This window comes from Bos javanicus, chromosome 12 (genome assembly GCF_032452875.1).
Source record: "Bos javanicus breed banteng chromosome 12, ARS-OSU_banteng_1.0, whole genome shotgun sequence".
NCBI classification, from domain to species: Eukaryota; Metazoa; Chordata; class Mammalia; order Artiodactyla; family Bovidae; genus Bos; species Bos javanicus.
This window is the reverse complement of record NC_083879.1, coordinates 16,765,451-16,790,509: the sequence shown is the minus strand read 5'-3', so window position 1 is coordinate 16,790,509 and position 25,059 is coordinate 16,765,451. Positions and strand designations below refer to the sequence as shown.

The following is a 25,059-nucleotide window of genomic DNA, read 5'->3' as shown; positions in this document are numbered from 1 at the left end:
ATATATATTTTTTAAATATAATTTTCAATCTACTTTGGTATCAAAATCCAACTTATTTGAAATACAATAGTAATTTCTGATGAGGTCATAAAAGTCATAGGTAGCACACACTAAATTTTATTAAGAACTTAATCAGTTTGTAGAAACAAGTAAAATTTCTCTCTACTATATTGTACATACACTATACTACAGATATGTCCCAAGGGCATTTGTTTAATAGGAATATTAAAATAAAAAATTTCAGAATCAATTTTAGGTATGCATTTTATCTCTGAAATTTTCTTACAGTTTCTGAATTTCTGTAATTTTAAGAGCTGAATTTTTTTTAAGATCTATAAAACCAGGAATTTCTAAAAGTCATATAAAAGTTACAAAGCTATTTTAAAAGGTGGGTATGCATTCATAGTATACAATCCTATTGAAAATCATATCTAACCAACAATCAGAAATCCTTGAGAGAAGAAATCAACAAAGGCAAAACAGGAAAGCAATATTCAACTAAATTTTTTGATGTTAAGGTCGCATGAAAGGTAAAGCTCTAAAATTTAATCCTATGATCAGTGACTTGATTAAAACAAACAAAGCAATCTGGTTCAAGGAAATGAGATAAAGGGAAATCTTAATGTGTATATAAACTTTTTATGACTATTATTCAAGCAGCTAGAAATAACTGACCTCTTGAAGTGCCCTCTCTTTATCAGAAGCAAAGACAGGGCTCTTTCTTTATCCCTATTACACCGGCTCACAGACACATTATTATCAAGTCAGAACTGTAGCAGTAGAATATCTATTTCAGGACGCACAACAAAGATCTATAGCAGCCAAAGCAGTCGATTGCTTTAGGAGGTCAAATCCATAAAAGTTTTACAACATAATATAATTTTAAAATAACAATCCACAAAGATGCAAATCAACTATCCCTGGGACGGTTACTCAAGGCTATTTTCCTCCACACCCACCAACTATGCCGACTGGCTAGACATCCTTGGCAACTTATTGCCTCAGACCTTTCTTTTTTTTTTTTTTTTAGCTCTTGGCAATAGTTTATTATTTAGAAATAGAGATGATCATGGACATTTGTGAAATTCTGTGCTTAAAGTGAGTCGGTGAGTGAGTGATGGTCGGTCAGTCATGTCCAACTCTTTGCGACCCCATGGACTGGAGCCCACCAGGCTCCTCTGTCCATGGAATCTCCAGGCAAGAATACTGGAGTGGGTTGCCATTTCCTTCTCCACTGCCTCAGACCTTTCCAAGCTGGAGCGGTATCTCCAGATCCTCAGCTCACCCACTTCTCATGAAGGAGCCACACCTGCCAGGGCACCCCGATCTTACTCTGGGTTCCAGTCCCACATTCCCTGGCCACTGCTATTTCCACCAAACGAAGCCGTTCTTTTTCACTTTGGGGCTCACTTATTCATCTTGAATTTGTAAGCAAAGTTTACTGGAAACATGATACAAAGTGTAAGAAGGCAGAAATATTAAAACAATATAAAGTTTGAGCCCAAGTGGGGATCTTCTCTCTGCTACATCACGTCTTTGAGGCTCTATCTTGGACTCAAATTCCTTTCCCGTTGATAGGCTCACCCTTGGGAACTCCATCCATTTATAATACTGCTTCCATTACAACATATCTTATGAAAGTAAATTTATTGTACTTTATTTATTTTTAAAATTTATCTGGCTGCACTGGGTCTTAGTTGCAGCATGTGGGATCCAGTTCTCTGACCAGGGATCGAACCCTGGCCCCTGCCTTGAGAGCTCGGAGTCTTAACCACTGAACCACCAGGGAAGTCTCTGAAAGTAACTTTTAAGTCTAAGTCTTGGAGCCCCAGACCTAAATATCTAGCAGCTGAATGGACACTATCACACTGCCACCTTGGATTCTATGCAGCAGGTCCTAAACTGATCCCAATATCCTCCTTCTCAAACTGGCTGCGCCCCATGGTTCTCCATCTCAGATGGAGACAGGAGGGGTCAGGTCTAAAACACCCTGGACTGTTTCCCTCCATCCTCACCCCCACTTCAAACAATCACCAAAGAACTACCACAGTATCTACTGCTGAGTATCTCCAATGTTTAAAAGTATAAATAAAAACCATAATTTAGAAACACTCAGAGAAAACTTCCATCTTGATATATTTGTTTCTAGTTTTAATTGTTAATGGGACCTGGGGCTTCCCTGGTAGCTCAGCTGGTAAAGAAACCTCTTGCAATGCAAGAGACCCTGGTTCAATTCCTGGGTCAGGAAGATCTGCTGCAGAAGAGATAGGCTACCCACTTCAGTATTCCTGGGCTTCCCTGGTGGCTCAGCTGGTAAAGAATCCGCCTGCAATGCAGGAGACCTGGGTTCAATCCCCTGGGTTGGGAAGATCCCCTGGAGAAGGCAAGAGCTACCCCACTCCGGCATTCCAGCCTGGAGAATTCCATGGACTGTATAGTCCATGGGGTCTCAAAGAGGCAGACACGAATGAGCAACTTTCACTATCCACTCATTCTACTTATATCATTGGGATCAAATTTTATGTACTTTTACACTTTTTAAAGTTAACATTATATAGTGAGCAACCTAAAATACATTGGAAAGTTTAAAAAAACGTATTGGTCACATACTTCATCTTATTAGGGACCATAATTTAAGTATCTCCAAACTGTTAGATCATTGCCTTTTCCCCAAATATTTGCTAGGAAAAACACCTCTTTCCCCTCACAACTGCTGTTCATGTCTCTCTGTCCCTTAGGATACATTTTTGGAATTAATTCAAAAGCTTTCTGTCTATTTTTAGGCTATGGCAGAAACTACAAGGATGCCTTCTGGAGAACAGTTCTGCCAGTGCACCTTTCCACCAGCAGTTATTTATTATTTCAAATCCTCACAACAGTAAAAGACATGTACTTATAGCACATTTTACAGATGAGAAAACTGGGGTACAGAGAACTTATGTAACTCATCCAGGGTACCTGGTGCTAGAGCCGGGATTGCAACCAGTGTCTGGCTGACCAAGGCGTGTTCTCCTCCAGTCATACTATTTCCTCGCTCCATATAATTACTCTGTGTGCCTCTCTCTCTATCTCAAACTCCCTCTCTCTCTCTCTCACATACACACACACAGAAGCTCTCTTCTCCCTGTTTCCACCTTTCTCACTGACTGCTCTGAGTTAGAATGTGAAACTCAGCTTTTTAAGGAACACACCTCGATTAGGTGCTTACAAATAAGCCAGACTCTGAGCCAACCATGAGGGAAAATGAACACGCATCATCACATGTTAAAGCTACCGCTGCCTCCTACATATGAAATTAAGTCTCAGCTCCTCAACCCTGAATTTGAAGTCACACCTGCGTCACTCCGAACAGCTCCTCTGTGAAGTCCCACTCCTGGCTGCACATCAGAAGCACCAGCAGAACTTTTTAAAAAATGAAAATGGCCAGGCTCCCCGCACCACTGGCAGTGTCAGGCAGAGTGCCTGTGTTTTGAAACTTCTACAAATGATACTGAAGCACAGCCAGCATGGGAGATCACCTTTTCCGCTTGAGATTTTCCAAGTTTGTTCCACTCTTCTTGACCTCCATGCCTTTGCATGAGCTTTTAATTCTTTCAGTCCAGAATTCGCTTTCTCCTTGAAAGTGCTAGCTGTTAAAGGCCCAGGTGAAATACTCTAAACTTCAGAAGGCTGGCTGAGCCACCTCCGCTTTTCCATCCGGAGTCAGGCATTCATTCTATCGCTTGTTTCCTTCACGTCAAGCCCTTAAATCCATTACACTTATAAATCACTACTCAAGGCAACGTCTGTTGTGGTCGTTTAAGTTCTTGGGAGGAAGAGCTGTGTCTTGTTCATCCTTATATCCCCCAACGTACACACTGCACATCTTTCCATGCTCTAAGCACTCAACTAATGTCGGCAGAATTGAAATGCTTTTCAAATCAATTGCTGAAGGTTTCCAGCCATGCTCAGCCTGACCTGTGAGTATTCCTTCAGGGCCAGGAACAGTGGTGGTGCACTCTCCCTGGCACTCTGGGACTCACTAATAACTCTTTTCATAAATTCCCAGAACCTGGTGTGATTTCCACACCCACCATATTACAAGACCACATCATCTTCACATTTAAATCCCCATAAACCCTGAACAGTTTACCAGGGATAACCTTTGGATCTATTTCTCCATCAATACTGCACTACTGAAAAATATTTTGTCCATGGGCATTCTATTATCTTCAGCTAAAAAATCAAAAACTATGCTGATTGCATATAGTGCCTATTATTGATAATGACTAATTCAATTAAAAACTTATCACCCAAATCTTTGGAAATATTTAATTTAGTTAACATATACTTGGCACCATGTGTATGGATGACTGAGTCACTGTGCTGTACAGCAGAAATTAAACACAGCATAGTAAATCAACTATACTTCAATAAAAATTTTTAAAAAGAAATAAATATGGTAGCACATGATAAATTAATACTTGCCCTTTTTAGAAAATCTCTTATATTTCTATATTCCAGGGGTTTAAACTTCATTAATATAAAATATGCACTTTGACTATTTCTGTTGTCTAAACATTATACAAAAATCACCCTATGAATTGCATGAAGGATGAATGAATTTCTAGAAACGACGAACAGGGGGTAGTTGATCTCAATCCCTCCAGAAGTTTGACTCTTTTGTTTATGCATCTTGGGAGAACAGACAGTTAAAACTAACTTTTCTTTCAGTGGTTAGTGGTGAGCCCATACTGTGCGTTACAGATACTTAAAAAACTGAGAGAATGCACTCAATAAGTCAGTGTACTTCATGGACCCATGGAACCTGGGCCAGGGCAAGACACACATACCTGCTGGGATCTTGCAGCAAATCCACCGCTTCCCTCAGCTGTTCAATCATTGCTATATCGAGGTCCTGGTCTTTGGATGCACTTATTCTGCAGCATGAAACCAAGCGTGAGACTGAAAATGACCACTAGATCACGGATAGCACCTGGGTTCTCAAGAGCAAACTTACAAAAATCCACCTCACATCACAAAAATGATTTTGACAAACTGAGCATTTTAATGGAGATGTGTCAGAACTCTGTGGGGTGGGCTTCCAGAGTTGCTGGGGTGGCGGAGCCAGCTTGGCTGTAAAACATATCACTCAAAGTCTCTATGCCCCTGCGCCCCCATCTGCTCAACTGTAACACGAGGGCAATGGACAAGCTGAGTGGTTCTCAGTCCAGGCTCTTTAAGCAGTAAAATCATCTCAGGTGCTTTAAAAAAAATGCCAGGTCTGATAGTCCCAAGCAGGCTGTCTAGGGCTTGAACATTTTATTAAGGTTTATAGATGATACTGATTTACAGGCAGAGTTGGGAACAACAGATGTAAGATTGAAAATGGGGTTTCCAAAGATTTACATAGTTTAAAAACTCTTTCTCTATAAAATCCATTTCCCTATAATTCTATGACTCTATAATCAAGCTAGTCCTCCTCCTCCTCCTCAGCATATCCAATGAATAGCTGGCTGTACTAGACAGTAATTTGAAAGGAACTCCGCAATATTTTTAAAAGGCAAGAGAGATTTGATCATAGTTACTGCTTTCCACTACAGAACATAAGTCAATGTCTTTCTATAAGTGGAGAAAGTTTTAATGATGAAGTAAATTCTCACTAAGAGGAAAACCCTCATGAAGTTTGATGGAAGGTCCAGGCCTATATGCTGGATCATGGAAAACAAAATCCTGGGAACCAAAAATCTACCCTATGCCATATGGTCCAAACTCAACCCCCTGGAAAAGGTTCACTGTCTTGACAGATCACTCATGCCCTCCTGCGTAAAGCTAGCCAAGTAAATCTTTATATGCAGTAGACTGGAAGGGATGGCCATCTGGTGTGAGATTCCTTGGGTTCAATCCTAGCCCTCTGTAACCCTGGGGCAAGATGATCAGTCTCCCTGTGCCTCAGTTTTGTCATCGGCAAAATGAGGGATAAAAACAGAATTTATCCCATAGGATTGTTGTAAAGAGGAAATGAGTTACAACCTGTGAAGTACTCAGGACAGTGCGTGGCATGTGGTATTTAACAAACATTAGCTAGCGCAACTATTAGACTTAGGACCAAGACCTCAGAAGTATATCGTTTTCTCAGGCCTTGAGGACTCTGGGGAAGGAAGTGGGAACAGGACCATATATCATTTTAAAAGGTCCATCTGTTGGTTGGTTCAGACAAAGGAAAGTAAGCTGAAATCTCTAGTCCAGCAATTCTATCTCATTTCCTGAATCACATTCTACCCAGAGCCTCATATCAGATAAAACTCACGGCCAGGGAAGGGGTATGACCTAGTACCGTGTGGTCCCAATACTATGACAATAAGCACCCGTGGGTAAACTTGCACCCTCTGATCAATACCATTGGATAGGACTATCAGGTTGCCCAAAGAAAAGTGGCCCACAATTCTATCATGACAGAGCTGCTGTTCCACTTGTCACGTGCACTTTACAGGATGGAGGCTCATCCCCAGCTCTGGGTACTCACGTCCCCTCGGAAGGCCAGTGTGCATCCTCTTCTATCCGTAACAGTTCTTCACAGGCCTCAGTCCTTTCCTATGGGACAGAACACACGGGTTTCCTGAGAGCCACTGGCTCTGATAGTCAGCAGTCTAAACCTGCCTCCGTCCATGTTCGTGGCAGCACTACTCACAACAGCCAAAAAGTGGAGACGACCCAAGTGGCTGTGGATGGATGCATGGAGAAAATGCGGTCTAGACATACAATAGAATATCGTCCAGGCTTCAAAATGTAGGAAATTGTGATACATGTTACAACATAGATGTCCCTAAGGACAACGTGCTAAGTGAAATTAATCAATCACAAAAAAAAACACTATGATTTCACATACAGGAGGTCCCTACAATAGTCAAATTCACAAAGACAGAAGGTAGAATGGTAGTTGCCAGAGGAGAGGGGAGAGAGATTGGGAAGTTACTGTTTAATGGGTAAGGAGCTTCTGTTTTACAAGATGAAAAGAACTCTGGAGATGGATGGTGGGGATGGTTACACAACAAGGTAAATATACCTACCGCTGAATTGTACACTTAAAAAAAACGGCTGAGATGGTAAGTTTTAGGTCATATGCATTTTACCACAATTAAAAATAAAAGACATGGAAGCCTGGTGTGCTGCAGTTCATGGGGTTGCAGAGTCAGACACGACTTAGCAACTCAACAATAACAACAATAAAACATTAAAATTTAAAAAAAGAGAGCCTGACTCTGGACTCTGGATAAGAGTCAGAAATGCAAAGCTTAACTCGATTCCTCATCGCCCTCTTAGCACCTCCTGATGTTGACAGATTCCTCCACTGAGCTTGTCAGTTACATGGAAATACGCATTCTACTGTTTGTGAGGACCGTGTGTGTGTGTGTGCGCACGCGCGCGTGTGCCTGCGTGTGCTATTAGGAAAAAGGGAAGCATAAAGACTTAACGACAGAAAATGCCTCAAATTGCATCTGATGGTTTTCATGTGTAAAACATCCAGATTTCACTGAAATGCACCCCTCTCCTCTGATCCCAAAGAAGTGCTCTGGTGGGAATCTTTAGAAAGGCCTCTCCCCCTGTTGGAACTTCCATGCGCTGCTCTCCACTTTGATCTCCAACACAGAGAAATACTGCTTTAACTCAGCTGACAGCTAAAACGGAAGCCATCCCTGAAAGTGGGAACATTCCCCTAGCAAGCAAGGTACAACAGACAAAAGGCTTGTTTTCTGTGTCAAAGTTCTGACACATTATTAACTAACTCAGGCCCAGCCAACTCTCCAGATGTGTCATGGAGAACAAGTCTCATTCTAAGGAGGGATCTAGCTGCTTGATGTCAACCACTGGCTTGAAAAACACTGGACTCTTTTTTTTAAAAAAAAAAGAAAAACACTTAGATTTTTTCTATATTGATTACACATTTTGTGCATAATAAAAATCAATATATAAATTACTGCACCTCTATCCAAGTGATAGTGAAATTTATGGGTGAAAATACACCAGAAATAACTAAGAAAACATGTTCTTGTCTCTTCCTATTGGGTTTCAACTATAGGAGCCATGGGTATTTCCTTCCAAGTTTCAGTTTCACAATAAAAAGTAGCCAATATAAAACAAAAAATGTATAACACATCTATTTCAGTACTTTGCTAAGTTAGATGGCTATACAGTCAATAAACATTATTCACTGATTTGGTATTTATGAATTTATCTACTATCTGAAATCTGTTTGTCACCCCAAAATCAATACTTGTGGTGATTTTGTAGACACATGCAGAGCCTGGTGAAAAACCAGAGTCCCCAACCCCAACATACACTTCCGCAGTTGAGGCTGAACAAGGGGAGGTCACCCATGCTTTTTTGTTTCAGCTTTCAGACTATAAAAGAGTCCTTTTCAGAGTCTACTTAGTATCACATTTTCACATTTTGACGCTTTTCTTTGGTGATTTTGCATTTAAAATGCCCCCTAGCGTAGTACCAGAGTGCTGTCTTATTATCCTAAGCATGAGAAGGCTATGATGTACCCTAAGGAGAAAATACCTGTGTTAGGTAAGCTTCCTTTTCTGCATGAGTTACAGGGTCTTTCTTGGCTGCAAGTTCAATGTTAACAAACCAACAATCCACATTAAATAAGGTGTCTTGAGGCAGGAACACACATAAAACCAGGTTATGTACCAACCAGCTAACAAATATGTGACCAGAGGCTCGTAGGAACCTAATCCTGTATTTCCTATGGGAGCAACAGTTCAGGATTAGACAATTCAGTGTTTGAGGAGACTTTATATAACAGAACTATGTGAATGAGGATCAACTGTAGTTACAAAAGCACAAGATGCTACTTCAGTGAAGGAGAGGAGACACGATTATACAAAACACAGAGCTCTGGATGGTCGAGGGCTGAGTAATTCAGTACACTGGATAGCAGTCAAACACACTCACACTTTACAACGGGCCTGATTTCGGTGTACAACTTTTCACTGTAGATTTAGGTTTTGTTTTACTGTTAGAGTTCTCCACCTGCCAAGAGAAGCCTCCTGCAGGAGTGTTTACTCGGGAAACATCTGGGGTAGATTTCTACACTCAGCTTTGTTCCCCTAGACTCCGCCTACAGGACCCATTCTGTACAGAAGCCATTTCCATGGGCCCGGTGCCTCCCGAAACCTCTAAATCTAGGAAACCTGCTTTTCTGAAACAACCTGCTTTTTAAATTTTATTATCACTTTAACTGTTTTCTTTCAGGGCTTCCACCATTAGACCCTTAACTTGAACTGTTTATAAAAGAAAGACCAAAGCCCATTTTTCCACATTTTTGTGACAGACTTGTCTCAGAATTAACAGACAGGCATCAAATGTGGGAGTGTCCTGTGAGAGCCACCGGCTGGAGAGTCACAGTCTGAGATTCTCACTTTAGGAGAATGCCTGGCAGGGTGGGATGCTGGATGCTCAGCAGGGGTTGGGGGACTCCTGCTGTCATCCGAATAAGCAGTGATGAGGCTCCACTGAAGCCACATCAGAGCAGGAGGAGGACAGAAGGAGGCAGTGCGGGTGAGAGAATTTGAAATAAGAGCTGATGGATTAAATATACAGAATAACGAATTAGGTTTTCTGCAAATGTGTGTCATATGCCAGGATCACTGTGTTTGCTTTGAGCACACCCAAGTCTCCTACAGTGTACCGTTCAGCTGTTTTTCTCCCAGTTCCCTCGAAGGTGATGCTCGGAGACATTCGTTTAGATAGAGCGCAGCCATCCTAGCACCATCCTCAGGAAATAAGGACCAGCACCTGAAGACCCCAGGCCTGACTTTAACACGGCAACTCAGAGACCACCGTCTCTCACCACCCACAAGGTATCTGAACTAAACCAAAAGGATTATCTTCGTGATCCCTGGGTGCCATGACCAAGGCCAAAGCACTGACAGGAACAAACCAAGGCACGTAATCCTGTCACAAAGTGGAACCTTAACCGCCAGCTTTGTAAAGGGCTGGTTTTCCCCTCATTGTTGCCGCTCCTCTGATGAAGGTTCGTCTGACAATTTAGTGACTTCATCCAACCTTTCAACATCTCAGTGCCACTAACCCTGCTCAGGAATAAGTGACCTCAGAGAAACCTTCCTAAAAAGGGAACATATTCCTCTAAAAGTCTTCATTTTTTCTCCTTTTACTATAAATACGCTCTCAAGAAAAGCATTTTCCTAGGATACATTGAAAAGCACGTGAAACTTCGTTTTAGCTTTTACTGGATGGTCACAGCAATTCTGATAAATTTCCTGATTTACCTGATGCACTGACTGCTGGAAAGCTTAGTAATTTCCGAATACAAAAGAAAATCATACATAAACACAGACAGGCATGGATGGCAGGGATCAGGTCCTCATGTCAGCAGACAGACACACAAGGCATTGAGAAGATGGTACAGAGGCCTGAGGAAGGTGGCAATAAGCTGAGAGTGAAGGCGATGGGTTGGAAACCTTGAACTTAAACTCTAAGGCGCCAAACAGAACTCAGTAAGTTAAGAAATTATTAACAGTTGATCCTCAACTTGCCTTCCCGTAGTTTATAAATTCCGAATGGAGCACATCTGTTCCGTGGGAAAACTGGCCTCTGTCTTCTCCTAAGTTGTCATTGTTACTCACAAGCGAAGGCACTGGCTGAAATTCCTGATGAAATCCCCCTGTTAGGAAAATAAAAAGAGAGAGACAAAGCATGATTTAATAAACAGATGAACAAAAACACAGATGACTCTAAAATACATCATCTAGCTTCCCAATCTTCTCCCCGATCTCTTCTGGAGGCATATGGTGACCCAAGTTTTATCTTCCCTATCGGATGTGAGGACAAGGTGAAAAAAAGAGAAAGAAGGGGAATAAAAGTAAAAGAAATAGAAAACCCCAAATCTAATCATCAAGGCCTCTTGATCTAAAGCAGTGGGATGGGTGGGGTGGGAGGAAGGTCCAAGCGGGAGGGGATATAGGTACACGAATAGCTGATTCACTTCGTTGTGCAGCAGCATCTAACACAACTCTGTAAAACAATTATCCTCCAAAGAGTAACATTTTTAAAAGTCACAGCCTCTTTATGGTTTAGTTTCGTATGACAGAATCTGCTGTAATTTTTTTTAAGGAACAGAGAAGACAAAAACATAAAAGTGGACTTTTTTGCACTCTCAGCAACATGTGACAAGTAAGTATTTCAAATTCAAAATTCAGTGAACAGTTACTGAGCAACTACTAAATAAACGGCAGGTATAATGCTAAACATTCTAGGAATTTGAAAAACTAGTGAACATGGTAAGAAAGTGTGGGAAAGGACAAAAGTAAGGACCCAAAATCATAACATGAAAAGTGACTATGATGAGGGCCATATGGAGGGGAAAGCGCTGTCTGTCAGAGCTCATCCAACCGGACTGGGCTCTAGATGCTGCAGGACAGGAACAAGGAGCAAAGGTGGATCTCTTCCAGCTGCTCTGGACGCTGGAAAGAACCAAGGAGGACCACATCACCTTCAAGGATTTCTGCCTGCCTGCTAAGTTGCTTCAGTCGTTTCTGACTCTTTGCGACCCCAACGAGTCCTAGCCCACCAGGCTCCTCTGTCCATGGGATTCCCCAGGCAAGAATACTGGAGGGGTCGCCATGCCTTCCTCCAGGAGATCTTCCCCACCCAGAGACTGAACCCATGTCTTATGTCTCTTGCATTTGCAGGTGAGTTCTTTACCACTAGTGCCACCTGGGAAGACCTCAAAGACTTCTAGCCAGCAAAAACCAGCCACTTCTAGAACAGAGGGAACAGTTAGAACTGGACATGGAACAACAGACTGGTTCCAAATTGGGAAAGGAGTACGTCAAGGCTGTATATTGTCACCCTGCTTATTGAACTTATATGCAGAGTACATCATGCAAAATGCTGGGCTGGATGAAGCACAAGCTAGAATCAAGATTGCCGGGAGAAACATCAAAAACCTCAGATATGCAGATGACACCACCCTTATGGCAGAAAGTGAAGAGAAACTAAAGAGCCTCTTGATGAAAGTGAAAGAGGAGAGTGAAAAAACTGGCTTAAAACGCAATATTCAAAAAACTAAGATCATGGCATCCAGTCCCATCACTTCATGGCAAATAGATGGCGAAACAATGAAAACAGTGACAGACTTTCTTTCCTTGGGCTCCAAAATCACTGCACATAGTGACTGAAGCCATGAAATTAAAAGATGCTTGCTCCTTGGAAGAAAACCTATGACAAACCTAGACAGCATATTAAAAAGCAGGGACATTACTTTGCCGACAAATGTCCATCTAGTCAAAGTTATGTTTTTTCCAGTAGTCATGTATGGATGTGAGAGGTGGACCATAAAGAAAGCTGAGTGCCAAAGAATTGATGCTTTTGAACTGTGGTGTTTGAGAAGACTCTTGAGAGTCCCTTGGACTACAAGGAGATCAAAGCAGTCAATCCTAAAGGAAATCAGTCCTGAATAGAAGGACTGATGCTGAAGCTGAAGCTCCAATACTTTGGCCACCTGATGCGAAGAGCTGACTCACTGGAAAAGACCCTGATGCTGGGAAAGATTGAGGCAGGAGGAGAAGGGGATGACAGAGGATGAGATGGATGGATGGCATCAATGACTCGATAAACATGAATTTGAGTAAACTCCAGGAGATGGTGAAGGACAGGGAAGCCTGGTGTGCTACAGTCCATGGGGTTGCAAAGTTGGACACGACTGAGCGACTGAACTGAACCGAACTTCCTCAGCTATAGATAGAGTGCTTAGAGTATCCATGTCAGAGTTTTGAATTTTAAATGAGATCTCCTTCACAGATTAGCCAGTGCCTGCTGCATATGAAATGCTCAATAAACAGTAACTACTGTATTATTGTTGCCATATTTCTACATATTTTAAACACAGCATTTGGAACTTAAAAACAAGCACTTTCGCCAGACTTCCCTGGTGGTCAGTGGCTAGGACTCCATGTCCCCAATGCAGCGTCCAGGGTTCGATCTCTGGTAGGGGAAATGGATCCTGATGCCACAACTAAGAGTTTATATGCCACAACGAAATCCTACATGCCACAACAAAGATGGGAGATCCCCAGGGTCCCAACTAAGACAAGTGCAGCCAAATAACTGAACACTATTGAAAACAAAACAATCATTCTCTTCCCATCCTTCCTTCTCAGACCTTGAACTGGGCTAAGGCGATGGCAGGAGTCCTCCTTCATTTGCTCTTCTTCCATGATGTTTGACATTGGCACATTGAGACTAACGGCGTCTTCATCAGAAGGCTGAAAAGAAACGAGGCACTGTCTGATTCAAGGGAGAAGTGTTATCAAGGCAGATTAAGAGAATGTTTTGTGATCGAAAAAAAAAAAAAAAGTACTGTGATTCTCACAAATGTAGTACTGATTAAAAGAGACCAAAGGACAATGCCACTAAAATATAAATTCAAAGACCGGCAAAATTAATCTATGGTGTTTGAAGTCTGGATAGCGGCTGCTCTTGGGTTGGAGGTGGGTGCATGAGGAGGTCTTCCTGGGTGGCTGGTACAGTTCTCTTTCTCTAACTAGGAACTGTTTGTATGAGTGTGCTCGCTTGTTCAAAATTCATCAAGCTAACACACACATACTTTTCTGTACGTACGTTTTGATTTGAAAATTTTTCAGGTACCTAATGATATTTTCTAATCTAAAAGTCAGGACGCTGAGAAGGACTGGATAACACCTGATAGAATAAAGAAATAACTGGAAATCCACTACCAAGCTAGCCCTAAGTCTAATCGATCGCTATCATGGTAACGGTGCTCTGAGATCTGACAACAATACTGATTTACCAAAAGCACATTAAGGTTTCATGAGGCCAAATACAGAGAGCAGGCAGCCAACCCCTGAAACACCTCATTTATTCACAGTGCATCTTACACATAACATCAAGCTTCAGTTTATTTCCCTGTTTAGGTAGAGGAAGCTGTTTTAACTATAGTTTAAATATAGTACTTAAAAGGAACATGGGTTCTGTGCAATTTTCAGAATAATGCTTCTATTTAGTAATCAGACTTGGTTCTCCCTTGGGCTCTTGTTTCCCACACTAACTGATGAAGCTTGTTCAGATAATCTATGATTCTGTCACACGTGAAACATGAAGCCTCATCTATTTTCCTATGTCTCGACTTTAGCTTCACTATTTCGTGAAAAGCTTTTCCAATCACAGGGATCAGGAACCCCCACAACTTCAGGTGACTGTGGCTTGCTCCTAAACTCCTGAGGCTGTGACTTGTACCACACCATGTTCGTCTTACTTTTGGACACACGCACAGACTGTTCAGAAACTGGCAGAAAACAAATGTGCATTTCATTCCTTACCCAGCTCCTTACTGGGCCTCACATTTGTTTTCTGCTTGTTTATCTGAGTAACAAATGTTAAAATTAATCAGACAATGGCAACAGCCAAAGAGGGGATGAGGTGTGAATTCTGAACCCCACAAGGAGATATTAAGTAGGGAGCAAGATTGACTGACCACAGATGATAACATATTCGCCAAATAAAGTGAAAATAGAAAGTTACATAGAATAATTCAGAACCTTTGTCCGTGTAAAACACACATTTCTTGGAGGTGTTCTCAGGTAATGAGACTACCATGTGCAATAAACAGGAAGACAAAAAGCTAATGAGAAATGTGCACACTTTATTCTATTCAACATAATCTTTTCTGCAGTCCTTCCTTCTAACCCTCCTCCCACCTTTAAAAACTTAGCAAAATTCCAAGATATGCATCTAGTTAAAAAGGAGAAAATAAACCCTTGGCCTCCTTTTAGAATATTAGCATCCTACTTATACTAAGTGGGAACAAAAGGATAATGAAGTTCTTTGTTTAATGTTTTATTAATGAACTTAATTATCCCTAGAAGACAGACAAAGGATAAAGCAGAGTCTGTTTTAATTTAATAGAAAATAAGCTCGGGTGAGTAATTTCTGAAACAATGGGCTATTTCAGGGGACTTATGAGTTTTAATACAGCTAAGGGAGCTGAATTAAATAAAACTTGCAAAGCAACGTGTTGAGTATTTTTTCCCCCACAGAACCACAGTAAACTACTCATGTAGGTTCATAAGGGTAATTTCACATGTAGGTTCATAAGGGTAATTTCATTTTATAGATATTAGCCTTCTTTTTCTGCCTATAAACTCTTCTTCCTTTTGAAATATTCTATATTAGAAAAATATTAAGGCATACTAATTTTTAATATATTGCCTTATGAAATATTTTGTGGGAAATAAATTTAAATATCTTAGCTACATATTAAATCTCAAATGCCTAAAGAGAACAGGGAAAAGGCAATTTTCCTGGATTTATATATACAAAGAGTAAAAATTCAGATTTCTTAGAGTAACTGAGGTACTAATCACATCTTAAAAGAGTATTATCAGTCGCTAAATCGTGTTTGACTCTTTTGTGACCTCATGGACTGTAGCCCACCAGGCTCCTCTGTCCATGGAATTCTCCAGGCAAGAATACTGGAGTGGGTGGCCATTTCCTTCTCCAGGGGATCTTCCCGACCCAGGAATCAAACCCATTTCTCCTGCATTGGCAGGCTATTCTTTATCACTGGGCCACCAGGGAAGCCCTTAAAAGAGTATTACAATGGTTCATAATTCAATAACCACAAAAACTCAGTGTGTGAGTGTGTACGCATGTGTCGCTCAGTCCAACTCAGTAAATTCCCTCAAAAAGGGAAGGCATCATGATGTGTGTGTGTGTGTGTGCATGTGTGTGTGAAGGCATCATGATACATCCACCCCTATCCCAGCTGTCCCTCTTAGGTCTGCTGGTCAAGAAACCTCATGTAATTTATTAGTGAAAGGGTTTGGGAACCTAACAAACTATATATATAGAAAATGTTCTAAATGAGTTATTTATAACCACTTTACAAAACTCTAGTGTGGGAGGCCTCTTAAGTCACAAATCACCAAACTTTTATCAAATACTATCTGAAAAGAACACAATTTAAGAATTTCCGAAAAACAGATATTGCTGTAAAAATTATGGCTACTCAAAAATGCATTTCCTGTGGGGAAAATGCAATGTACATTTGATTGCTTAACATTTATGCAGGCGTATTAACAGCTTTTTCCTAAGTTACTCTGTCATTTAAAAACAAACACTGATATTTATAAAAATACTTCCTGGGTACTTGCACACCACTTAGTCATTTTGTAATATTTATTAAGCATGCAAGAATATTCTGGACAATGTAAGGAGGGTGGGAGGAGGGGAAGGAGACAGGGACTCATATTCTTGAGACATTTACAAAATATTAAAGATGCAGAAAAAACTAACAACAGTTAATATTTATAGAATACTTGGAAAATTTCAAATAACTTTCACAAACTTTATCACATGTTCTCAAGCAATTGCCTTTATCCAAGAGTCCAGTGAATGCAAGTAGATAGACCTAGAGGCACAGAAGGAAAAGAATCTGACCCCGAACTTTACCTCTGTGGCAGATAATCGCTTGTCTCCGTTATCACTCCCAACGCCCGAATCAGAATCCTTCTTGCTGGGTTATACGCCATCAATATTGAATTCATTTAGAAAAGAATCAAAATGACAAAGTTCAAAACAACATATATCAACTTATATCAAAATAATGACTTTGCTATATAAATTTTTATTATTATCCAAAAGCAACAAATCAGGTGAATATTAAAGGATATTAAGACAAGGCCCAACTTGGGCTTCCCTCATAGCTTAGTCGGTAAAGAATCTGCCTGCAATGCAGGAAACCCGGGTTCGATTCCTGTGTCGGGAAGATCCCCTGGAGAAGGAAATGGCAACCCACTCCAGTATTCTTGCATGGAAAATCCCATGGACAGAGGAGCCTGGCAGGCTACAGTCCCTGGGGTTGCAAGAGTTGGACACGACTTAGCAACTAAACCACCACCACCAAGACAAGACCCTAATGAAAACCAGATACTTGAATGGTCTGTTGGACAATTTTTAAATTAAATTAATTAGTTAATTTATTTTTGGCCTGACCACCGACACATGAGATCTTAGTTCCCTGACTGGGGATTGAACCAGCAACTCCTGCATTGGAAGAGCAGAGTCTTACCACTGGACCACAAGGGAAGTCCCTGTACTGTCTAAATAGAATGTAAAATAAATTCCTTGTGTCCGGAGTTTCATGGATTTACATTCTACCTGAGCGGCCCATTTTTCAATCAGATAACCAATTTTCTTATTTTATTAATTCTAGCATATAAAAAAGTAAAATCTGTCAGTTGCTCTTACCTCTTATGTTATGAAATGTCTAACTTTCAATAATTCTGTAAACTTTTATCCAGTGACTAAATAAATTTGATAGTATGTTTAAAACAATAAAATAATACTTCTTTTAAGCATTGTATAAAGGTATCATTAAGGTAGGCTGAGATCTTAAGTCACTGTATTTACTTTTTAGTAAAAAGTTCAGGAAATATTTCTGCAATGAATACATCTCAAAAACAACCTGCATGTCTACAAGTGTGTTCAGTATGAGAATTCTGTTCTCTGAAAATTCAAGGCCCAATTTATGCCACAAAACGGTCAAGGACACACGAAATGATTCTAAAGTTCCCATTCTAAACAGAAAATGGCAAAAACCACGCACAGTGCATTTTTAAAAGACAATTAAAAAAATAAAGCCTGCACTATTTCTGAACAATGTTACAGTAGCACAGTAAAAATTAACTTAGAAAACCGTGTCTCAGTTTGATACATCTGTTCGAACTGCTAAGTAAAATATACATACATTTATATTATAGATCCTATCTATAAGGCTATACATAAACAGATGTGTATATACATGTGCGCACACACATAGGCAGCACTCAAGAAGGACTGATTATTGATTAGGAGAAGGTAGATGAGATTGAAAGATGACAAAATATTATCAACATGATCAATTTTCCCTTTCTTATTCCAAAAGTGGCTGAGATCTGACGTATTTTACTGGGAGTGTGTTGGGCTAAACAAATTCTAAACGGGGCTTCCAGTCGAGGGTTGTCATACTCACCCGTCTTCCACCTGCTGGTGTAAGTGTGGCCTTTCCATGGTGTGGAGATAAAGGGAGTCTGTTGTCTTAATCTGGCATGCTTGGATGCTCAGATATTTGAATATATGCACTTTGCCCTTGGTGCAAATCTAAGGAAAAATTAATAATAAGTAGCTCCTTTTTTAAAGACAAAACAAAATGCAAACATCAGACATCTCACTCCGTATGTCTTAGTTTTTGCATTTTCACTTTAAGTAATATGTCAACAGCAATCAACAAACTTGATGTCTCCAAAACAGGTAAGATTTTAAGGCAATCATCTCCTCAAATTCTACCTGAATAGCAAACTGTGCTCAAGAAATTTCTTGTTTCTTTGCACTAAATTGCAAAATGTTAACAGAAATATATTTATGTAAAAATAGTGTAAAACGTATGTATGTCATATGACTGACCTAGAAATGTTCCAATTCTGAAAGCATGTACATTTAATTTTGTTGTCACATAGTTTAATATTTGAGCTTGAATCTTGTCTCTAAATAACTGACAGTTGTATTTTAAAATGGTCAAACTCCATTTTTCAGCTAACTTTAAAGACTCTATTACTCCTTTCATAAACCATACACTCCATGAAAAAAGTTTCAAACGCACGCACAAATGATCAATACAACTGAGCAAGTGAAATAATCAAACATAATTCTGGAGTTGCAGTGACCAGAACAGCGAGGTCAATGCTGGTAAACAATCTGACGTCAAGAAGATGACATATTGTAGTCAGATGTACCCGAGGTTTCAGTTTTTAAAACACTGTGACTGTTTATGATCATGTCTCACACATTAATTCTGCAGAATATAAAAAAAAAAATGGTTCTGCTGAGAGTTGCTTAGACGCTACTGATAGCATACCCCACTGCCCCCAGCAGCAACAACTTTGCTGTGAGACCCCTCACCTGTGCTGGAGGAGACTGCAAAGGGTTATTCTCAAGCAGTAATACTTGCAGCTGTTTCATCTCTCTAAAACAAATGGGAATCACGAGCACTTTATTGCAGGAAAAGTCAAACTTTACCAAGGGAAGATCTACTAGTTCTAAAAGAACAGGGAAAAAAAAAGAAAAGAAAAAAACTCAGAAAGCAACAAGATTAAGTGGCTGAACATTCAAAAAAGTTTCTGCTTATCAGGAAATATACCATTTAGCATAATTAAAATCAAGTTGTGCATGAAGAATATACATTATGTTGATATTGCATTGACCAAAAAGTCCGTTTGGGTTTAAGCAAAACTAAAAAACATGCTTTTCATTTTCATCAAGAACTTTATTGAACAACATACTCAGGAACCAAACAAACTTTTTGGCCAGCTCAATATAACATTTTACTAAAGAAGAGAGGAAAGCTTTCACTGGGGGCCCAAAAGTTTTAATTTATTGTTAGTTCTGATAAGAGCTGCAAATGCTATACATGTACAACATCTATTGTTTAAAAAGGCCTTTTTTCCAGCAAAACAATCACATAAGCCACACCACACCAAGACATGCTTATGTTTTAACTTCCAACTGTTTTCAAACAGCTTGCTAGCTTATGAATAACACGCTAATTATAACATATCCTTATGTATTCTGTGTATGTGGGTTGGCAGAATCTCAGAACAAGTTACTAAAAATATGTTCATGATTGTTTAACACCACTTTAAAAAATAAATGCTATCAAATTTGGAATTTTGCAACAGACCCTGTAATTCTGATTTGATTAGGCTTTATTCTACTGCTTTAAAAGAGGTCTCTGTAGCTCCACAAACAAGACAGAACATTATATTTAGCATAAAATCCCCACCCAGTGGCATAGCAAACACTCAGTAATTTCAAGCATTCCAACCGACATTGGCAGCTGCAAGAAACGAACTCAAATATATTCCATAGAGCAAAGAGGCTGAGCAATGCCAGACATGTAGGGTGACACGGGGCAAATCACTAAGATCTCTGTACGAGAGGCGACAGAGGGTTCATTTCAGAATGGGCCTCACCACGTTTGTTATGAAATCTGGTAAGGGATGATACGCAGTGCTTTCAAATACTCAAGGAGTTCTCAAGCAGATGAAGGTCAGGGACTATAGGAAGAAGAGGAACCAAAGGCAGGACCTTGAGAAAGTATTCCTAATAACACTATCCCTCCACTCCCCCTGTACTGCCTGAGGGTTTTCACATTACTCAGCTAGACTACTTCATGTTCCACCAACAGAAGCTTAGCAACCCATCCCTTTTCTGAAGTCAGCTTGCTCTGGGTGTGGAGGGACATTCCCTCTTTCATACCTTAGTGAACTGCTCTATATTAAAGAAAAGAGTCATGAGACTGAAATGCTGGGACAGTGAACAGGGTCATTGCTCATCAGCTCCCAAACTCAGGTCATGATAGGCATGCAGTTGTGTAAGAGAAACCCAGGATGTGTATGTTTTTTAATTGGACTATAGTTGATTTACAACGCTGTATTTCAGGTGTACAGCAAAGCAATTCGGTTATACATACATATGTATGTATGTATAAGACCCTGATGCTGGGAAAGATTGAAGGCAAAGGAGAACAGGGCAGCAGAGGATGAGACTGGTTAGATAGCATCGCTGACTCAATGGACGTGAATTTGAGCAAACTCTGGGAGATGGTGGAGGACAGGAGAGCCTGACATGCTGCAGTCCCTGGGCTCACAAAGAGTCAGAAACGACTTAGTGACTGAACAACTACTATATATATTTGTTTTTTTCAGACTCTTTTCCTTTATAGTTTATTGCAAGATATTGAATATATCTTCCCTGTGCTATAGAGCAGGGCTCTGTTGTTTATCTATTTTATATATAACAGTGTGTATCTGCTAGTCCCAAACTCCTAATTAATCTTCTGGTAACCCTAAGTTTCTTTTTTTATGTCTGTGAGTTTATTTCTGTTCTGTAAATAAATTCATTTGTATCTTCTTTTAGATTCCACATATAAAAGCGTTATCATAAGGTATTTGTACTTCTCTGTCTGACTTCTCTAATCTCTAGGTTCATTCATGGTGCTGCTAACAGACATTATTTCATTCTTATTCGTGGCTGAGTAATATCCCATCATATATATGCACCACACCTTCTTTATCCATTCATCTGTTGGTGGACAGTTAGATTGCTTCCATGTCTTGGCTATAGTACATAGTACTGCTGTGAACATTAGGGTGCATATATCTTTTCTAATCAGAATTTTTGAAATCTAATTCAAGCTGGATGTATATTTTTTTAAATTGCCCCCAAGGAATTCTCTGCTCAAACCCATCTCTCTGATCAATAGCAGGATAAGTGACCTTCCCCAGGCCTCACTTGTCCCAGCTGCTTTGATGAAGTGCTTGGACAGCAGTGGGAGGTAGGTAGGAGGTGAGCCCTGGGACTGCATGGAATCATGAAACTTAAAAGGAAGAGCTCTTTCCACTTCATAGTTTGTTTCTAAAAACAGAGCTGAGAATTAGGGGGACTATATATAAAAAGAATATCTCTTTGCTGTAACTTCCAGTAATATGAATCCATCTCTCCAATGGTTGACTCGACTCTCATCAAGTTAGCTTGGCAAATCAGGACGAAGTTTAACCGGACTCTGGCTCTTCAACAAATTGCCACTTAAAATGAAGACTTTTAAGCAAGAGTAGGAGAAGGAAATGGCAACCCACTCCAGTGTTCTTGCCTGGAGAACCACAGGGACAGGGGAACCTGGTGGGCTGCCGTCTATCGGGTCACACAGAGTCAGACACGACTAAAGTGACTTAGTAGCAGCAGCAGCAGCAGCAGAGAGAAGATACAGCAGAAGGGGAAAGAAGGTAACTTAAAGTAAAAGATGGGTTTTATAATGACTATTCCTTTTAGTGCCTGTTGGGGACACAATTACCATTTTAGTTTAGGAATGCAAGAACCCGACAGTTTCACAAGGAAATGGAAGAGAAAATGTTAACTCTGCTCAGAAAAGGTCAAAAGAATAGGAAAAGGGGTGGTAAGAAATAACAAAGAACAATGAATCCCACTGCTCTCTGTCCGCTGCAAAGAGAAGCAATGAATGACTGCCTTAACACTCTTGTCTGTTCTGGGCCCGGAAAGTACAAAGTCAGAGTCTCCCCGCTGCATTAGGAAAAACACCATAAAACTGATCTGGGCAATAAGGCCACAAACGTTTCCCCTCCTCCTCAGATTGAAAGTATATGAGGAGGGATACGAAAGAGGAAAAGTGAGTGAGTAAATACTAAACGTCTTTAAATTCACTGCCTCAGAGCATTATCAATGCTCTTTTGTTAACAGAGTTCTCCAGAGTGAAGCAAAAAGACACTTGATATTCAGGAAATTATTTTTTAAAAAAAGATTTTCCAGTAAACTAAAGCTTTAGCTCTTGGTGTTTATTAAAATATGGAACCTGAGAAAACACAATTATGGAAAGCATAGGAATTTGTAACCGTTCTTTTTAGAAGGAGTGTTTTTAAGTTAAGAGAGAGCAAGGAACAGTGTCAGAAACAAATCTCTTGATTTTACAGATGCACTTTCTTCCCTAATGTTTCTATTACAGAAAACTGTTAAATGATTAAATTAAAAAAAAAAGAGTTCAATAATTAGTGATGATTTCTCAATAATTAACATAAGAGCTTAACTTTAAATGAAAGTTTTCCTTAATGCTATGAAAGGTTATATGCTTACAGATTTGCTGTCTATATAATAAGTTTTTCCTTTGTACTTGCTCAAACCAAGGAAACAATTTCATCCATTGAGAAATAGAACTGCATAATGACAAAATGAAAAATCACTGTTTTTATGCCAAGTCATCTCAGGTAATAAAGTAATAAATCTTTATGCTTAGTTTCTAATGTTCCTTCTTTAAAATACTAGTCAGGATGAGAAAGGTGAAGATGGAAGATAACACTAAAAGCAGATGACATTTTATAAAGTTCTTTCTCTTTCATGAGCTCCATTTTCTTGCTTTGAATAACGAAGCATTTCAAGCCAAAGATCATGAAACAGGAACAGAATAATAAAAATCAGGCAGTTCTAAAATAGCTGTGTGAGGGTCAGATTAACCAAATGCTGTTTCCAAATAAACATTTTAGCTTTGAGGTATATTTGCAAATGTAAATTTGAAACTGGGCATGGCTAGTGTGCTCATATGAAAAATGACAGAAATCAGTGTCATCTTGGAAAACTAAAATACGTTCTGGAGAAACCATTCAACATCACATCGTTCATCAACTCATCCCTGACTCAGGTCCAAATGAGGATCCCCAAATGTGAAATTCAGATCCAGTACCACCTACAAGGCTGCTTATCAAAGTTCTTAATGGCCTAACACTTCCGAATATATATATCTTTTTTATTTACTTTTATTATATTGAAGTAAAGTTGACTGACAATTTTTTTGTATTGAGTATCTTTTTACTTGAACTTCAACACAACATCATATCAGAGGGCATAATATGGAAGCCCAGAGACGCAGAGAAACGTTTGCCTGAGTCTGTCTCCTAGGCGCTATCTGCAGGGCTCTGAGTTCGTGCTGTGTCTTTGGGGACCTGAGTCTCTAGAGCCATCCTTGTTCCAAGTTTCAAGAAATTCATCAAAACAACCAGAGCTGAGGGTCCAAATTTCACTTCACGGGGCACACCCTTGCCTGAAGCATGGATCCAAGACATCCTTGCTCCAGGCTTCAAGAAATTCTTCAAAACCACCAGAGCTAGGGGTCCAAATTTCACTTCAGCAGAGGCACACCCTGGCCTGAAGCACGGATCTGAGACACAAGGTGAATCCTGGACCTGCAGGACCAAGCACAGCAGCTAACTGTTGGCTGGACAGTTGAGGACATCACACGTCCACACCAACAGCAACTCATGCTGCCTCCTGATAGTAGCTGGATTCTGTGCCCCCCAAACTCCTATGTTGGAACCGTGACCCCCATCCTAAGTTCCTCAGAATGTAACTGTATTTGGAGGCAGGCAGGGCCTTTAAGGGGTAAGTGAGTTAATGGGGTTATCAGGTAAGAAGGGTCCTAACCCAATATGATGGGTGTCCTCACAAGAAGAGGAGGTTAGGACACACACAGCGGGAAGTCGGCATGAAAACACAGGGAGAAGATGGCCCCCTGCAAGCCAAGGAGAGAGGCCTCTGAAGAGACAAAACCAACCAACACTACGATCTCAGACTCACAGCTTCCAAACTGCAGGAAAATACATTTCCATTGTTTAAGTCACTCAGTCCTTGGGACTTTGTTATGGGAATCTGAGCAAATTACCACCACACACACACACACACACACACACACACACACACGGCTTTATACGGGGGGATGATTTTGTTACTGAAACCCTTGACTAAAATTACAACGTGAATGTAACTTCTCTGTTATCTACACATGAAATTCAAATTATAATTAATAGGTACATACAAACATGACTGGATTTACCTTCACAGAGGTTATTAAAAAACAATAAAAGGCTTCTGTTTGATTCCTTTTCCCCTCTATTTTTTTTTTTTACCTTGTGGTAAAACTTTAAGGTAATTCCTTCTGACATTCAGTTCTCGTAGGGATTTCAGTTGCCCTATCTGCTGAGGCAGGGCTGTGATCTCATTGCAGCTGACGTCCTGCATCGCAAACAAAAAGAGAAACAATAAAGGCCTTTCGCTGGGAAATCAAGCATTTCAGGGGAAATCTCCTTAAGGAATTTAAATATTAGGATAACTCTACAGGTACATTTATATATTGGTCTCCAGGTCCGAGGCCAAGTGAGGCTCATCACAGAGAAAAAGAAGACAGTACAATGTTTTTATTAAAAACATCCTCTGGGGAGAGAAAAGGTGAAAAGAGGCATGTTAGTAGCCTTTTGTAGCTACTCTTGGGCTGCTGCATTTACATGCTTCAGTCTTACTTAATTCTCACAACAAATCCATGGGACAATATTACTGGCCTAATATGCACAGATCAGAAAAATGAGGCCCAGGAAAGTTCTGTCAATTATCCAAGGCTTGCAGAGTAAACACTCAGAACCAATTCCCAACCCA

The 25,059-nt window shown here is 40.1% G+C and overlaps 1 protein-coding gene across 3 annotated transcripts in view; it reads right to left on the bottom strand.

The window, feature by feature from the left end:
- The window catches only part of LRCH1 (leucine rich repeats and calponin homology domain containing 1), a 213,350-nt gene that overhangs the window by 45,470 nt on the left and 142,821 nt on the right, over positions 1 to 25,059 (bottom strand). For all 3 annotated transcript variants that reach the window (XM_061434584.1, XM_061434585.1, XM_061434586.1), the window contains exons 4-11: positions 24,537 to 24,642; positions 18,970 to 19,106; positions 18,044 to 18,171; positions 16,483 to 16,546; positions 13,175 to 13,277; positions 10,548 to 10,675; positions 6,506 to 6,573; positions 4,833 to 4,919 (exon numbers count right to left, since the gene is read on the bottom strand). In XM_061434584.1, the coding sequence (XP_061290568.1) occupies positions 4,833 to 4,919; positions 6,506 to 6,573; positions 10,548 to 10,675; positions 13,175 to 13,277; positions 16,483 to 16,546; positions 18,044 to 18,171; positions 18,970 to 19,106; positions 24,537 to 24,642 (821 nt within the window). The remainder of the gene's footprint in view (positions 1 to 4,832; positions 4,920 to 6,505; positions 6,574 to 10,547; positions 10,676 to 13,174; positions 13,278 to 16,482; positions 16,547 to 18,043; positions 18,172 to 18,969; positions 19,107 to 24,536; positions 24,643 to 25,059) is intronic.